The sequence below is a fragment of the Camarhynchus parvulus genome, chromosome 13 (assembly GCF_901933205.1).
Source record: "Camarhynchus parvulus chromosome 13, STF_HiC, whole genome shotgun sequence".
Classification (NCBI taxonomy): Eukaryota; Metazoa; Chordata; class Aves; order Passeriformes; family Thraupidae; genus Camarhynchus; species Camarhynchus parvulus.
Window position 1 is genome coordinate 2172083 of NC_044583.1, and position 17564 is coordinate 2189646.

At 56.2% G+C, this 17564-nt stretch overlaps 1 protein-coding gene across 1 annotated transcript in view; it reads right to left on the bottom strand.

Annotated features, from left to right (window-relative positions):
• The window catches only part of LOC115908821 (protocadherin gamma-A12-like), a 107056-nt gene that overhangs the window by 17682 nt on the left and 71810 nt on the right, over nt 1-17564 (bottom strand). Inside the window, 1 exon segment of the mRNA XM_030957685.1 lies at nt 4794-4852. Within this exon segment, the coding sequence (XP_030813545.1) occupies nt 4794-4852 (59 nt within the window).

Genomic DNA, 17564 nt, shown 5'->3' on the forward strand with positions numbered 1-17564 from the left:
GCCCAGAGACTGTTACAACTTTATAATTCACCCAGAATGTGAATGGGTGAAATGCAGAATGTGTGCAACCTCACCTGGCAAAGCAAATACCACTGCTGGCTTAACCCTGGGGTGTGTTTGGGATGGCAATGTGAGGACTGTAATTATTTCCTAAACTTCCCACAGGGGCACTTCCCTCTGCTGCTGTCAGTGAGAAGCTGCAGCCTGTCCAGCAGCCTGGCATGTGCCCATTTCCACGTTTTCCATCAATGAGCAGAAGGCAAATCCATCAGTGTTTATCTGCACAGCCCCACTGGTGCCCTGTGCTTGTAGCACCTGCTGTTGGATCCACTACAACAGCACACAGACTCCCAGCGTAAATTCCTCAGTGTTTACAACGCCCCCAGACACCCTGGGTAAATCAGATCAGTGGCTCTAGCAGAGATTACAGTGATGAATAGGCCAAAGTGCAGTAAATGAATGGTCCAGGTCTGCCTTGATTTATTTTCAGGAAGGATGTGGGCAAAGCCTGCAGCTGTGGCCAGCTGTCCTTCTGCTGGGCGAGCCCAGGAATGTCTGTGGGTCCCTCTCTGGCCCCAGCTGCTCTGGGATGTCCCCCCCAGACACACTGTGGGGTCAGTGTCCTGGCACACTGTCATGCACCCCAAAAACACACCCCAAGCCCCCCCTTGGCAATACCTGCATGCTCTGAGCCACAAGAACACCCCAGAGAGCTAAAGGACTATTCTTTATTCCTCTCCCCAGCCCCAGCACACACAGGCAGCCTGTTGATAGTCCTGCAAGCTCAACTCTTGAACTTCTTGCATAAAAACAAAACGAAGAATGGAAAAATAAAATCCCTCTTTTCCTTCCTGGCTCTCTCTTGCTGCAGCATCTCCACTGTGAGCCCCAAGCCCCTGGTTTGTGGTGGGGGATGCTGGCTGGGGCCAGCCAGGGCAGCTGTGATGCTGTTTGATAAACAAGGGAAGCCAAGTGAACATCACCATTGGCTGTGCTCGGCCAGGGAGGGGAAGCCTGGCTAGCAACAGCTTTGGGAAGCATTAACAAAGGGGGATTTAGGATTGGAGCAAACACATGGAAGGGGGCTGTGAAATGGCAACTCTGCATCTCCTCCACACGCTCTGCTCCTCCCTCCCCTGGAGTTGCCATGGATTCTCACACTGTTCCCACCTCCCTGTGAGTCCCTGCCGCTGTCTCTGGGGTGTCTCCTGCCTGCCATCTCCTCCCAGCCTGCCCACACAGCCCAGAATTGTCCTCAGCCCTGCCACAGGATGCCTGCCAGACCTGTCTCACCCTCTCCTGTCCACCTGTGAGCAACACAGAGCCCTCCCCATCCTCCAGGAAGGAAATCCTGCCTCCAGCCTGGTGTTTTCCTGAACAAATCATCACACAGACCCCAAAACAAAGAGCAGCCAGGGGCAGGCAGCACCATGAAGATACAGGGGACAACAATGAAAACAAATCAAAACAACAAGATGGGTCCTTTGTACCAGCCCCAGTCCCTGCACTCTCCTCCCATACACCACCAGCCTCCTCCCCCAGGGAAACCCCACAGGGATGATCCCACAGGGATATCCTGAGATGCTGCTGGACCATTCATTTACTGCACTTTGGCCAATTCATCACTGTAATCTCTGCTAGAGCCACTGATCTGATTTACCCAGCAATGGCATCTGCTGCTTGGAATCAGTCTGGATTCATTTCCATTTGCCCAGAGACAGCATGGGTGTGGTTTTTTTTAAGAAAAACAAACCACAAGCATCATTAATCATCCTATCCTCCTATTTCTCCCAAACAAGATTAATTCTGTTGTGCTCAGGTCTGCCTCACTACCACATTTTCAGAGCATATTGTCTGAGCTCCTCTCTCCTGAGCATGTGCACCAGAGCTCTCCCGTGCTTCAGAACAAAGAGCAGATTCCCTTTGTTGTCCTGGAGCAGCAGCAACGTAGGAGATCAAGTGCTGGTCCCTGCCTCCTGGAGCTTCCCCTGTTCTGCCTGGTTCCAGGTGCCCAGAGACAAGTGGGATTTGCTGTGATGGGCAGGGCTATGTGGACAAGAGACAGGATTGTTTCTTCCCCAGCTCCCATGGAGACAGCAAGGCAGAAATCCCAACACGGCTCTGAGCTTGTTTCTGGCTTGGGGTCAGTGCCAGGCTCCCCCCACGACCCATCCAAACCCCTGCCCTAAGCTGCTGTGTCTTTATTGTTATTTAATTTGGGTCAAATAGAGTTAAGAGCACGTCCCTTTTTTTGATTTTCAGCTGGAAGTTGAGCTCTGCTCCCCTTGCACCAAGCAGAGCCCTGCACTTCAGAGAGCTCGTGGTGCTACAGAGCTTCACCTGCCAGCAGGAGACACATTTGTACAGCAGAGAGAGAACAGCAAGCCAGGCTCAGGCAGCTGCTCTTGCCCCCTCTTTAATGCCTCTACTACCAAGCAGTGCCTGGGGAATTCACACACCAGGCATCAAAACTCTGGGAAGAGCCGGGAACAGCACAATGGGCAGTGGGCTGCTTTCCAGGATCTGCCTGTTTGATCACCAGGGAGATGTCAGGGCTGGGCACTGAACATATGAGAGCACTTTCTATTTCCATCCTTTCATAGTGTCACACAGGTTTGGATTAAAAACATCCCCCTTCATTTAACCTAAAACAGGATGAAAGAAACAGGGGGAAAAATCTGCTAGAGCAGTTTTGTTGCAAACGTGGACACAGGCAAGTAGGGAAAACCAGCAGGAATTAAAATCCACTGAGTTTTTCCAGTTATTTCAGCAGCAGCCTGTGCTTCAGCAAAATCTCTTTCAGGGTTCAGCTCATGCTGTGGGACCCCCTGTCACAACATGGGGCTCAGAACAACCTGGTCCAGAGGAAGGTGTCCCTACCCATGGCAGGGGGTGGAAAAAGATGAGCTTGAAGGGCCCTTCCAACCCAAACCATTGTGTGACTGAAGAGCAGCTGTTCAGGGGCTGTCCTGGGCACCCAGGTCACAGATCCTCAGCAGTGACATCGTGGCTCATGCACCAGAACTGACATGTCCCACTCCTTCAGCTCCCCACACACGCTCTGAGGCTGCCTTTCCTCTTGCCCTCTCTCTTCCACACCACAGCTCCTGCTGTCTTTAGGCACTGGGAAGGGGATGGAGCTTGTGAAGAGATCCAGGCACAGGCTGGGAGCTGGGCTGAGTGTCACTGTCCCATGACCTGAGGAAAGTCCCTGTCACTGAGCTGAGGGGTCTGGGCTGCATCAGCTCTGTGCCCTGAAGAGCCCCAGCAGGATGCTGGGAGAGGGAGCAGCAGAGCCTGCCCTGATGGGGCTCATTTACTGCCTCCTCACAGCAGAACAATTACAGCAGCTGTGGTGCACTTCTGCATTAGCAGGGCTTGTTAATTGTCATTTCAACTAGAGCAGAAATGCTAAGGAAGATTTTCCTTGATTAAAACGTTGTCAGTGATGGGGAGCTCAACAGACCCCTGAGAAAACCATTCCAGCTATAGCTTTGCTTTAAGTCCAAGGCCAGTTTCCACTATGAACACTTAATCTAATTACATCAAACCCTCACTCCATTTCAGCTTTATCAGCTGGAATAGCAAAGTTTAATCACTTCAACAAGTTGGCTCTAGCAATCTCTTAATTTTCTGATAAGATAAACTATTGAGCCAGACCCAGGGAAAGAGTCAGGCACAAGCAGCTGCTGCAGATGTTCAACTGCAAGCTCTGACACCAAAATCCATCCAGCACTCACTACTCCCATTTCACCATTTTAAACTCCACAGGAGCTGCCCAAGTGGCCAAGGAATGGCAAAGCACAGGGATACAGTGCCTGAGCCAGCCAGATGAGCAAGGACATCACCCACATTTACTCCTGATTATTCAGAGAGTATAACCCTCAGCTATGCCCCAAAAGATATCAGCCTTTCACATATAAATTATCCTGGAGCCAGTCTGCTCATACACAGTAACCTCTGGTTGGGAATTCACAGAGAAAGGTGGAATTCAGTTAAAGCTCTCTCTTTCAAGGGGGTTCACCCTCTGAAGGGGATCCCTGCTCATGAACCAGGAGAAAAGATGGGAGAGGCAAAGAACAACATCTTGTTGTCAGTGGTCTCTCACTGTGGACCAAGACAAGCAAACCTTGGTGGGTCAGAGGCAAGAGAGCCCCAGTCAGGAGCAGGGTACACACCTGGGAGCAGCTCTGCTGCTGGAGCCTCTCTGCTGACCTCACACACAGCTCACAGAGAGCTGCTGGAATCTCCCTCACTGGGGATATTCCAGAAGTATCTGGACACAATCCTGTGCTGTGAGCCCTGGGATAAGCCTGCTGAGCAGGGAGGTGGGAGCAGGTTCCCTCCTCCTGACCCTCTGTGCTGTGAGCAGCACAGAGCTCAAGGCTCCATGGCTGGTACAGGGAGTGATTTCCAGTGGCCTCCATGAAGGGAGAGGTATCAAGATTTTTGACTCAGGAAGGAATTTACATGCTCAGAATCTGCTTTAGCAAAGAGCCCTTTCTCCTTGAAACCCATTGTCCAGTCCTCCAGCCATCTCCTGACTTCACCTGGAGTTCTTTCCAGTTCCTGAGGAGCAGACACCAAACCCAGACACACCACTGCCAACAGCAGCTGCCACAGCCCCACCAAACACAGCTGACACAGGAGAGCCCCATTTCATCTTTGTAATTCCATCAATGACAGGGACAGCCTCTCTCAGAGCTGCCACTCATGGACTTCCCAGCACTGAAAGTGGCACACCAAGAAAATAAATCTTCATCCCACAGATAAATGAAGAAAGAGCCACTTACCCACTTGTTCCAGGTCTCTGGGTCTGAGAGAAGCGCCAGTCTGTGTTGGGCTGAGCTTGCTGCAAAGAAACAGAAGAGTTTTAATATCTCCATTCTTGCCTTTGAAAATGAAAGTGAACTGATCCTGGATTATTTCAGTCTGGAATATCAGCATGTTCTGTCCAAGTGAAGCAAATCAATTAGAACAAAGAGAAAGCTCCCCCTCCCCTTTTCCTGAGTATTTCTGAAGCAGCATGAATACCAAAAGGCATGACAAAAACTGTTCAGAGAATAATCTTCCAAAGCAGCTCAGGAAACCAGGCTGTGAAAGAAATGAAGCATGAAATAAACTGATAAGGGCATGAATTCAGCAGGAGCATCGGTACCACAGTAATGAGCTTGGAGGAGGAAGGGGGTGTGAGGGGGTGGCAGAGTTAATTGATACTGAGAAAGATGCTGTTAATACTCTAAGGTGAAATGGTAACAGACCTTCCTAATCTCTCCTTCTTCTGTCCTTAAAAAGGCCTGCCTGAGATCTTGTTTTTATGCATGGTGTTTGAATGACTTTTCCCGGCTGTTGTGGCCCTGGAGCACTACAATATTTTTCTGTCCACAGAAAAAAGAATAAACTTCCGACAGCAAGAGGAAAAAGCATTATTTGTTTAGGAGACACAATAACCTTCAGACACAGCAGCACACTTTGTAACCTCATTAATAAGCCCCCATATCACTCTCTGCCCGTGTTATTTTACAACCAGACAATGAACATTTTGTAAATAAGGAAGGACATGGAGCAAGCTTGTATATTCCTGTTTGAATCATGCCTTTGTGGAAAGCACTAAATAGCACAATTGTTTCTGTCGGGAAAACACACACACTTCCGAAAATCATGATCATCTTAATGAACTCCAGAGTGATGACATACTACCTGGAAAGGACAATGCTTCCCTCAGCTATTTTAGGAAGGAGCAGCTCATAGTCCATACATAGTGGAACATCAGTTTTATAGGATTATTCTGCTTGTACATGCAATTACTAAGGAAAAGTGAAGACAAGTAGAGCTGACCTAGATTTTTATTTAGTAGATGTGCTCTCACTAATTTCTCTGCAGCTTTGATGATACTCATGAAAGAAGATATTAGAATAAATTACTCCCCTAAAATAGATGCCCCACTGGTCCCCATGCTGCATGCAAATGAAGCTGTTGAAAGACTTGCCCTCCAGTTTTCAGAGACGCATTTTTGCACACGCTGGCACACAATACTGCACCAGATAAGCCCTTCCCAATATTTTGAGTAGCCCTTCCATATTTTGAATTCCTGTTGTAATTACCATTTTCAAATTTAGGGCAGGCATTTGTGACACAAAATTGCTTTACTTTTTATATCCCAAAGTTATAAAAGCTCCAGCTAAACACAGTCACCTACATCTATATTTAGGCATCTGAGTACAAACAGCTCAAGTTTTCAAAGCTTGCCGCTCCTCAGCCTCTGCAAGCCAAGGGCACATAAGGTCACCAGGATCTTTGTGAATAATGTCACTCCTGACATTTCAGTATTTTAGTGCTGAATACCCAATTCAGCTCCTCACTCAACATGACCAGGCTGGAAAATGATCCCTGGTTGAGGCACAGTCAGTAATTAATAACACTTGGGGTTTGAGAAATGAGAAATTTCTACAAGGCACTTTCTAAAACTGAGCGAAAGAAACACAGGCAGACTTTCCTTTCAGATAAACTCCTCCGCACCACAGCTCATGTGCCATGCAGGAAAAATGGGTTAAACAGAACCAAGAAGTTAAACCCCCACAAAACCTGTTCCTGACCACGCTAAGAATCACTTTAAATAGAAACAAGTACGAGCGGGACCAAGGGGAAACTCTCCACTGCTACAAACACATAGTCTTTGATTCTATAATGCTGCTCAACCCCTTCCCTCACCTCCACCAAGCCAAGCCAAAACTTACACCTGCCACCTCCCAGGAGATGACAGTGACACGTGTTCCCTGAGGCCACTGTCTCAGGAGGAAGGACAGACAGAGAAGAGCCAAGTGGCCTGGATATGACAAACTGTTGCACTCAGCAGAGAGGACAGTAAGGAACAGCCATCTCTTACCCCATCGCAGGGACTCACTAAGGTGCTGGTCACCTGCTCATAGGCAGCCATGGTCTCCGCAGTGCTAGAATGGCTGAAGGGCTTTACAAAGAGGAAATCACTCTGCTCGGACATGGGTGAGAAACAAGAGGTGTAATTCTGTGCCTGGGAGGTCAAGCCCGCTCCTCCCACGTCCAGGTACTTGATGAAGCCATCTGGCTTCATCTGCCCTCGGAAATGGGAGGCGGGCTTGCGGCCAGTCCCTCGGCAGCAACCCGCAAAGGTCCAGCTGGCACTGCCAGCTTTGAGACACCGGGCAGCCACCAGCCCGAACATCACACAGGACACGAGGGAGATGGACACCAAGGAGATGATGAGGTAAAGAGTTAGGTTGGTATCCTCGGAAGAAGGCTGGGGGAGGTCCAAGGACTTGGAGAAGTCCTGCACGCTGTTTTCCTCCGGAGAAATGACTATTACCACGGAGGCCGAGAGGGACGGCGTGCCATTGTCCCTCACTTCGACCACCAGCCTGTGGGAATCTTCTGACTCCCTGAGAGCCTGTGCAACCCTTATCTCTCCAGAGCGGCGTTCCACTTGGAAAGGCAAAGCCTCAGCAGACTCCTGCAGCTGGTAGGACAGCCAGGCATTATGGCCACTGTCAGCATCAACTGCTACAATTTTAGTTACCAGATAGCCAGGCTCTGCCAAGGCGGGGATGGCTTGGTGGAAGGCAGAGCCCTTGGGGACAGACGGGTAGACAATGTTGGGAGCATTGTCATTCTCGTCCAGGACAAACACATGGACCACAGCAGTGCTACTCAGAGCAGGAGAACCAGCATCCTTCACCTCCACAGGCACCTGGAACACCTTGTCCTGCTCGTAATCCAGAGCTCGCACGGTGTAGATGGTGCCATTGTCCTGATCGATTCGGAAGTAGGTTGAGATAGGTGCATCCTGCATCCCATTGTCCAGGATGGAGTAAGACAGCTTGGCATTGCTACCCTCATCGGGATCTGATGCTGACACTGAAAAGACAGAAGTTCCAGGGAGGGAGTTTTCCTGAACGTGAGCTGTATCAAAAGGGCTGGAGAAATTCGGTGCGTTATCATTCACGTCAGCAATGCGGAGATAAAAGGTTTTTTGTGTGGCCCTCTGGGGGGACCCTGAATCCACAGCCCTCACTGTGATGTTGTATCCACTGGCCTTCTCCCGATCAAGGGGACCACTGGTGACCAACGAGAAATGCTCTTTAAAAGATGACACCAGTTTAAATGGGAGCTCTTTTGCTATCTGCAGACGGACCTGCCCGTTGTCACCCGAATCGCTGTCCTTCACACCAATGAGGGCGATCACCGTGCCTGGGGCTGCATCCTCCTGCACTGGGCTGGAGACAGAGGTCAGCACGATCTCTGGGCTGTTATCGTTGATATCAATTAATTCCACTCGCAGGTGACAGTGGCCTTCCATGGCTGGGGATCCCTTGTCCCTGGCTCGAACCGCAATCTCGTAAGCACTGGATTCCTCATAATCCAGAGGGGCTTTGGTTCTGATCTCCCCTGTACGGGCATCTAAGGAGAACAGTTTGGTGAATTTACCAGGTGCGTTATTGCTGGTTTTGAAAGAATATTCCACATCCCCGTTGGGACCTTCATCCAGGTCGGTGACATTCAGCTTGGTGACCAGAGTGCCCACTGGCACATTCTCCTCCAGAAGTACCTTGGATATGGGTGGGTCACAGACAGGAGGGTTGTCATTTGCATCCAAGACATGGATAGTAACCCTGGCAGTGCCAGATTTCACGGGATTCCCTCCATCCAGGGCTGTCAGGGTTAGATGATGAACAGGCACTTTCTCTCTATCCAGTGCTTTTTCAAGTACGATCTCGGGCATTTTAACACCATCTCCTCTCACGTTGATGCTCAGGGCAAAATGCTTGCTGGGGCTGAGCTCGTAGGTGGAGATGGAGTTGGAGCCCATATCTGGGTCTTCTGCTACTTCCAAGGGCAACCGAGTCCCAGGGTTGGCTACCTCAGTGATCTCCAGCACCACCTCTGGCTTGGGGAACTGGGGCGCGTTGTCGTTCACGTCGAGGACGTCCACCTCAACACGGTGGAGCTGGAGGGGATTCTCCATGACGAGTTGGAGGTGCAGAGAGCACGTGGGGCTCTGCCCACACAGTGCCTCCCGGTCCAGCCTGCTGTCCAGGAGCAGCACACCTGCCGCCAGGTCCACCTGGAAGTGCCGCTGCCCACCCTCGCTCACCAGGCGCAAGTTGCGGGCGGCCAGGCTCCGCACCTCCACCCCCAAGTCCTTGGCCAGGTCGCCCACAGAGAAGCCCGGCTCGCGATCCTCGGGCACGGAGTAGTGGAGCTGGGCGCAGCTGGGAGCCGGCAGGCAGGAGAGGGCTGCGAGCAGCAGCGGGAGCTGCCATGGCAAACTCTGTCCCGCGAGCATCCCGGGCCGGCTGTGCGAACGGAGCAGCGCGGAGAGGAGCGGCGGCGGCTCCGCGCAGCCTCCCCCTCCTCCCCGCCCCCGCAGCCGGCCCCGGCAGCCGGAACCCCTGCGCCCCGGGGGGGTCCGAGCCGCTTGTGCAGGGAGGAAGCCGCCGCCGGAGCCGCCGGAGCCGGACAGGGAGGGATGGAGGAGGCGGGGGAGGGGGCGAGCGCAGCCCGGCCGGCTGAACCGCTTCTCGATACGCAAAGACACACAAAGTCGGCGAGCGGAGGGGACGGACCGAGTGACAGTTTTACGTCTCTCCACAGCCCCCTCCTCCTCCGCCTCCTCCTTTTTCTCTCCCTCCTCCTCCCCTTCTCCATCTCACCGCCTTCCCCAAAATACGCACGGCGTAGCCCTCCCCTTCCCCCGCTGCCGCCACTCCGCCCCCGCAGCGCCGGGAGGGCGCCGGGGACTCCCGGCAGCGGGGGGAACCCGCTCCGCCCCGCCCGGCTGCTGGCACCGGGTACCGGCGGACACCCCCTCCCCAAAGCCGGCCGCTTCGGTGCCGAGCCCCGCCAACACCGGGCGTGTGTTCGGGCTGAAGACCACACCCCCGAGCTCACCTCGCTGCACAGGGTGGGATCCGCGGAGGGTTTCACAAACATGAACTCGCTGATATCCGAGACCGGCGAAAAGCAGGAGCGGTAACGAGGGGCTGGGGGTGCCGTAGCTGTCACCGGCACGCCCATCACAGTGTCCCCTTTCTTAGGCTCATAGTGCAAGTGCCCAAAGATGTGGCTGGGAGGAGGCTGAAGCGTGTTCACGCTCTCCACGCAGCCGCTCTGGCTGGCAGGTGCAGAGCCCCGCCGGAGGCACCGAATGCCCAGCGCTGCCAGTGCCACCAGCGAGACGGTGGAGATGAGCACCAGGGACACAATCAGATAAAGCGTAATACTGGGCAAGCCCCCACCATCAACGGCCTGAGCCTCGGAGCCCTGCAGGGCCTCCGGACCCTTCTCCTCCACCAGCACCACCAGTGTGACAGCTGTGGAGAGCGGGGGCTCCCCGGCATCCCGCACCACCACCAGCAGTTCGTGCTCGGAGGCGTCCGTCTCCTGCAGAGCCCGCATGATCCGGACCTCCCCGGAACGCAGGGCCACGCTGAAAAGCCCCACGTCTGTGGCTTCCACGAGGTGGTAGGACAGCCAGGCATTGCGCCCCGAGTCCGCATCTATTGCCACCACCTTGGTGATGAGGGCAGGAGGGACGATGGAGGGGGAAATTCGGAGCTGAGTAGCAGAGTCCTCCCCAGCCCTGGGGAAATGCACCCGTGGGGCGTTGTCGTTCTGGTCTACTACAAAAACATGAACCAGTGTTCTGTTCCTCAGGGCCGGGGAGCCACCATCAGAGACCTCCACGTGGAACTGGAGATAGGTGGTTTGCTCATAGTCAAAAGGGAATTTGGCGGTGACCTGCCCATTCGTGGGATGTATCGAGAGGTAGCGAGTAGGATCCAGGCCTGGATCTGTCCCACCAGCTCGCAGGATGGAGTAGGACAGGCGGGAATTCTGCTCCGAGTCGGGGTCGGCAGCAGAGACTGTAACCAGCACGCTGCCCACTGGATTGTTTTCCGCCACCAGCACTTCATAGGACGCTTGCTCAAACTGGGGAGCGTTGTCATTGACATCTATCAGGGTGATTGGCAAGATGGTGTGGCGGGAGAGGGGTGGATTGCCCAGGTCCGAGGCAGAGACGGTGACGTTGTAGTAGGCAACATGCTCCCGGTCCAGACGGGTGCTGGTGAGCAGCGAGTACTGGTGCTCGTAGTCCTTACGCAGCTGGAAGGGAAGATCTGGAGACACGTGACACAGGACCTTGCCCTGCTCGCCAGAGTCCCTGTCTCTGACGTGTATCACGGCCACCACTGTGCCCGGCAGTGCATCCTCACTCAGGGTGCTTGAGAAGGAGGTGAGAATGACCTCAGGGGCGTTGTCATTGACATCCGTGATTTCCACCACCACGCTGCAGTGCTCCTCCATCGTGGGCGACCCCATGTCCTTGGCCTCCACTTCGATCTCATAGACTGTCGCCTCCTCAAAGTCCAGGTTGCCCTGGACACGAATCTCCCCAGTTTGCTCATCGATGGCAAAGATCTGGCGTAAGGCAGCTGAGTTGTGGCTACTGAGGGAGTAGCGGATGTCTCCGTTGGGTCCTTCGTCCACATCCGTGGCATTTAACTTCACCACGAGGGTGCCCAGTGGTGAGTTCTCCACCAAGCGTGCTCCATATGACGGTCTGTCAAAGACCGGGTGGTTGTCATTGGCATCCAGGACCTGAATAGTGATGCGTATCTTGCTGGACTGCGGGGGAGAGCCCCCATCTTCAGCAGTCAGGACCAGGTAGTGGAAAGCTCTGAATTCCCGGTCCAGGGCCCGCTCCAGCACCAGCTCAGGGAACTTCCCACCATCAGTGCGGGCCTTCACGTTGAGGTTGAAGTTATCATTGGCACTCAGGTGATAGGTCTGCAAGGTGTTGGTGCCCACGTCGGGGTCCTGGGCGGGCTGGATGGGGAAGCGGGCACCCAGAGACGCCAGTTCGTAGATGCGCAAGGACACCTCATCACTGGGGAACTGCGGGGGGTTGTCATTGATGTCCAGGATCTCCACCTCGATACGGTAAAACTCCACTGGGTTCTCGATGGCAAGTTTCAAGTGGAGGAAGCAGCGTGGGTTCTGCCCGCAGAGCTGCTCCCGGTCTATCCTCTCGCTGACCATAATAACACCGGTGTTCACATTGACAGAGAAGTACTGGGAATCCGAATCCGACAGTACCTGCAGATTAGCTGCCGCCAGTTTAGCCACATCGGTGCCCAGGTCCTTGGCGATATTGCCCACAAAGGCACCCCGTGTGAGCTCCTCCGGGATGCTGTATCGGATCTGAGCAGATGAGCTGTGCAAGAACAAACAGAAGGAGAAGACACGCGGCAGCCCCAGGGACCGGCGCGCCTGCCCTGCCCTCGGCATCCTTGCCGGGTGGCCGGCCGGGGAGCGATGCCCTCGGCGCCGGGGGCCGCGCTCAGCGCTCGCCGCTCCCATTCATTGTTTGGGGCGGACGCGGCTCGACGGGGCGGGGGGAGCGCGGCCGCGCAGCCGCCCCGCCATTGGCTGCGGGCGCGGCGGCGCCGCTCCAATCGCCGCGCTCCTTCCCCAGGACAGCAACACCGGCGCCAATCACGGCCCGCGCGCCGCCGCCGCGCGCCGCGAACCGGCGCGGCCGCTCCGCGCCCCCGCGGGGACCGCGCCGTCGGAGCGCCCGGCAGCGCCGGACCCGCCCCGGCATCGCCGCTCACCTGGCCGCGGTCCCGCAGCGTGCCCGCGGCGGGCAGGAAAGCCCCGCTTGCCCTGGGCAGGGTGGCGGGGGTTGGGCAGGGCCGCAGGAAGGTGAAGTCGCTCCGCTCGGAGCCGGGGGAGAAGCAGGTGCTGTAGCACTGGGACGGGGAGTCGGTGGGTCGCACCGTGACCTCCATGTACTTAAGGGTGCCGTCGGAGCTGAGCTGGAGCTTGGGGCTGGAGTGCTTGCAGAAGTCCCGGGAGGGCGACTCGCTGAGCCAGCAGCAGCAGTAGGGTGAGACGGCGGCACGGCCTCTGCGCCGGAGGCACCGGGCGGCCAGGAGGGTGACGGTGGCCAGTGCCACCGTGCTAATGGCTGCCAGAGCGATGATCAGGTAGAAGGTGAGGTCCGGCTTCTCCTTGGCACCAGCCAGGAAATCCTGAGGCTTGAAGCTCTCCTCCAGGGCTGCCTCCTCCAGGGCCACAGTGATGGTGGCAGTGGTGGAGAGCGGAGGGTCACCGTTGTCCGCCACCAGGACAAGGAGCTGCTGCACTGCCATGTCGCTGTCCTGGAAGGCACGTGCGGTTCGCACCTCCCCGGTGTACAGCGACACGTGGAACAAGGAGGGGTCGGTGGACTGTGGCAACAGTCGGTAGGAGAGCCAGGCATTGTGCCCAGCGTCTGCATCCACTGCTGTCACCTTGGCCACCAGGTAGCCCGGTGGGGCAGACAGTGGGACCCTCTGGGGTGCCGGCACATCACTGTCACTGGCAGGGTACAGGATGGTGGGGGAATGGTCATTCTGGTCCAGCACAAAGATGTAGACAGTAACATTGGCATAGAGAGGGGGGGACCCCGAGTCCCTCACAACCACCGACACTGGCAGAACCTGCAGCAGCTCAAAGTCGAAGGTGCGCTGAGCATAGAGATTACCATTGTCAGGGTTGATGTGGACAAAGGAAGAGATGGGAGCATCCTGCACTTGGCCACTCTCTATGGAGTAAACAAGCCGGGAATTATCCCCGTCGTCAGGATCCGAGGCAGAGACGGTGCACAGCAGGGAGCCAGGCGGGTTGTTCTCCTGGAGAAAGGCATCGTAGGAGGGCTGCGAGAAGCGTGGGGGGTTGTCATTTACATCAGATATATTGAGGAGCAGCGTGAGTGTGGTGGTGAGGGCAGGAGAACCACCATCCTGGGCGATCAGCTCCACTGCGTACTGTGAGGTAGATTCTCGGTCCAGGCGCTTCTGGGTGACCAGGGAGAAGTGGTTCTGAAGGGACCTGATGGCAAAAGGCACATCGGGGGAGATCTCCAAACTCACATCCCCATTGGCCCCCGAGTCTCGGTCCCGTACATTGAAGAGCCCCACGACAGTCTCGGGTGGGGTGTCTTCTGGCACCGGGTTCAACAGGGAAGTGAGCAGCACCTCCGGGGGGTTGTCATTGGCATCCTCCACTTGTACCTGCAGAACACAATTGCCCTCCATCTCCGGGACCCCTCCATCGTGGGCTCGCACATAGATCTCGTAAAAACGGGATTCCTCAAAGTCCAGAGCCCCACTCACCCGGACCTCACCGGAGCGGGGATCCAGGGCAAAGAGCCTCCGCACCGAGTCGGAGGTGTGAACCCCGAAGGAGTACTGTGTCTCCCCATTGGGACCCTCATCGGGGTCAGAAGCATTGACCCGGAGGAGCACAGCCCCCACAGGTGTGTTCTCTGGGACCTTCACCTTGTACGTGGTGTGGTCAAAGGTGGGAGCATTGTCATTGACATCCAGGACCTGGACTGTTATCTGTGCCGTGCCCGAGCGCGCTGGGCTTCCCCCGTCCACGGCCGTCAGCACCAGCTGCACCTCGGGCTGCTCTTCCCGGTCCAGGGCATGCTCCAGCACCAGCTCCGGGAAGAGTTTGCCATCCGGCTGCTGCTTGACGTCCAGGGAGAAGTAGGAGTTGGGGCTCAGCCGGTAGGAGCTCACAGCATTGGTGCCCACGTCGGGGTCCTGCGCGCTCTCAAGGGGGAAGCGCGCAGCCACCGTGGCAGACTCGGCGATGCGCAGGGTGCGGTGAGCGGTGGGGAAACTCGGGGAGTTGTCATTCAGATCCAGGATCTCCACTTCCAGGCGGAAGAGCTGCAGGGGGTTTTCTGTCACCACCTGCACCGACAGCACGCAGCTGGCAGCTGCTCCGCACAGCCGCTCGCGGTCCAGCCGCTGGCTCACCACCAGCGCGCCGCTGTCCAGGCGCACGGCGAAGTAGCGCAAGCTCTCCTCTGAGCCCAGGCGCAGCCTACGACCCGGCAGCTCCTCCACCTTCAAGCCCAGGTCCCGGGCCACGTTCCCCACCACGGTTCCCAACTCTGACTCCTCAATCACCGAGTAGTGGATCTGCCCGGAGCCCCAGCCCCAGCCGCAGAGCAAAAACAAACTCAGTACTTGCCATTTCCAGGCGGGTCGCTGGAGGCTGGCACTCTCCATGTCCGTGCGCATCCGGCCCGGGACACGGCAGGCACTGAGGAACTGCGAATAAATCCCTGGGTCTCTCTTGCACGGCTTAGAAAACAGCTCCGGGGCTCCGGCAGGCTGCGGCTCCAACTGTCAGCCTCCAAGCAGAGGGGGTGGGCTGGGGGAGGGGAACTGAATCACAGCCCCAGCGCGGAGGTGGGAGGGGGGGTGGGGGAGAAGCAGATTTTCCCCCCCTCGCTTCAGATCAGCGCCCAATTGGCCGAGAGCTCCATCCCCTCTCGGCCAGCAGTGGCTCCGGAGGTGCGGGAAGCAGGGGCCTGAGCCGGCAACAGCGGGGCTGCCACCCCCGGCCTCCCCTCTGCCAGCCTGACTCACTTGCTCCGACAGCTCGCTTTGCGTTCACAGGGAAACTGCACGTCCTGGCAGCCTGGAAGCAAGGTACAAGCCCTCCCTGTGTGCTCCCCCTCCACAATGGTGGCTTCACATCATGCCCACAGACAAAGGGCAGCTGTCATGAACGCAGGCCAAAGGACTTTTCATGCCCGATGAAAAGGTGCTTGTTAGAGCCCCGAGGTGCCAGGGGCTCTTCTCTCACCCCTCTTCTCCCCCTCAGCTACTGCTTTGGCTGCTGCCTGCACCCCATGATTGCCTCTCTGAGTGAGGCATCACTGCCACCAGTACCATCACTGGCCAGGAGACCTTGTACTGGGAGGGGGATGCCCACCCCTGCCAGCCCAGCGTAGGAGTGGCTGGCTGAAGGTGCAAAAGCAAAGGCAGGTGAGCCATTCAAAGCCAAAATACAATTGCTCCCAATGCACACCTGACTGGAAGCCACTTCCTCACCCTGGGGCAAGGAAGGGGTCAGTCTTCACAGTGCCCAAATCACTGCAAACACACAGAGCCAGATAATAAGGCCACTAGATCACCACAGGATCACAACACCAGGTCAGGATTTCAGACTGGGAAGAAAGCCCCAGCCTCCCACCTGGCAGACACACACACACTGATACTCTGTGGCCGGTACAGCTTTGCAGTCAGTCCTCCTGAGGGCAGAAGCAGGGGTCTTAGCCTTCCCGGGGGGAGCACACTAATTTCCTGCTCTCCCGTCACAGACGATATTGGCAAGCTGCAGACTTTTAGTTCCATTCATATCCCTGCAGAAGCTTTGTGCAGAGTCACAGACTAGGCTGGGTTGGAAGGGACCTTATAAATCATCTCATTCTGACCTCCCACCGTGGGCAGGGACACCTTCCCCTAGACCAGGTTGCTCAGAGTTCAATCCAGCCCAGCCTTGAACACCTCCAAGGATGCGGCAGCCACAGCTTCTCTGGGCAGCCTTAGCAGTGCCTCACCACCCTCACAGGGAGGAATTTTTATACCTGTTATCTAATCTAAACCTTCTGTCAGTTCAAATCCATTCCCTCTTGTCCTGTCACTACAGGCTTTTGTAAGAAGTCCCTGTCCGTCTTCTGTCCTTGGTGCACTGAATGCCACCCTGCCCCTCCCGTGGGTGCACACAGACCCTGGGGCTGGGGGCTGCAGTGCTGTGGCAGACAGGGGACCCAGCACCTGCCTGGGATCCTGCCTGTCCCCACCACCTGGGCACCACAGGGACCTGGGGAATAGCTGGGAGAGGCTGAGGGCACCCGTGCCCGGCACGGGGACAGTGACAGGGACAGCATCCTCCTGCCGAGTGCAGGGACCGCGAAGGTGCTGCAGTCCAGGGTCCTCCCTCCCGTCCGCAGCACCTCCCTGCCTATTCTAAGAGCCGTGAGGCGGGACCACCCTGCTGCCAGTCAGGGAGAGACACCGGGAGGAACCTTAGGAATGGCGAGAACACTGCCCAGGTCCCACCTACCGCCGGCTCCGGAGGAGGGGGGAAGGCGTCCTTAAAGAGACAATGCAAAAAAAACACCGGACAAGGGATTCCCAGCACACAGAGACCAATTCCTTCTGGTACATACTCATTCCCCCAGGGCTTCTGACGGTGCCACCAGCAGGAAGCCGTCACGGTAACCTTGGCTCTGGGATGTGCCCTGTCCCCATCCCAGGCTGAGCCCCAGTGCAGCTGGGTGACAGAGCTTTCCACAGCAATACAGGGTGCTGCACCCCGGGAATGGGTTTGGTGCTGCTGCAGTGCCTCAGCAGAAGCCCCTGCAAAGCCCACATAGCCTGGGAGAAACCACTCAGTGCTCTGAGGTGGCTCAGCCACCAAGGACCTGGAGCAAGGGCTTTACACGGGGATCCTGCTGCTGTTTGGGCCTGTCAAAGCTTGGGATGGGGAGAGTGGGACAAGGCAGGAAGGGTATGGGGTGTCTGGGATGGAGGAGATTCCACAGGGTCAGAGCTCACACTATGAAAAGGCAGGAAGCCAGATAACCCAGGGATCACTGGAGATCCTGCAGGGTAGGATCCCTCATGGCAGGACACGCCACCTGCTAGAGACACGGCCAGCACCCTTCCCCCTGCATC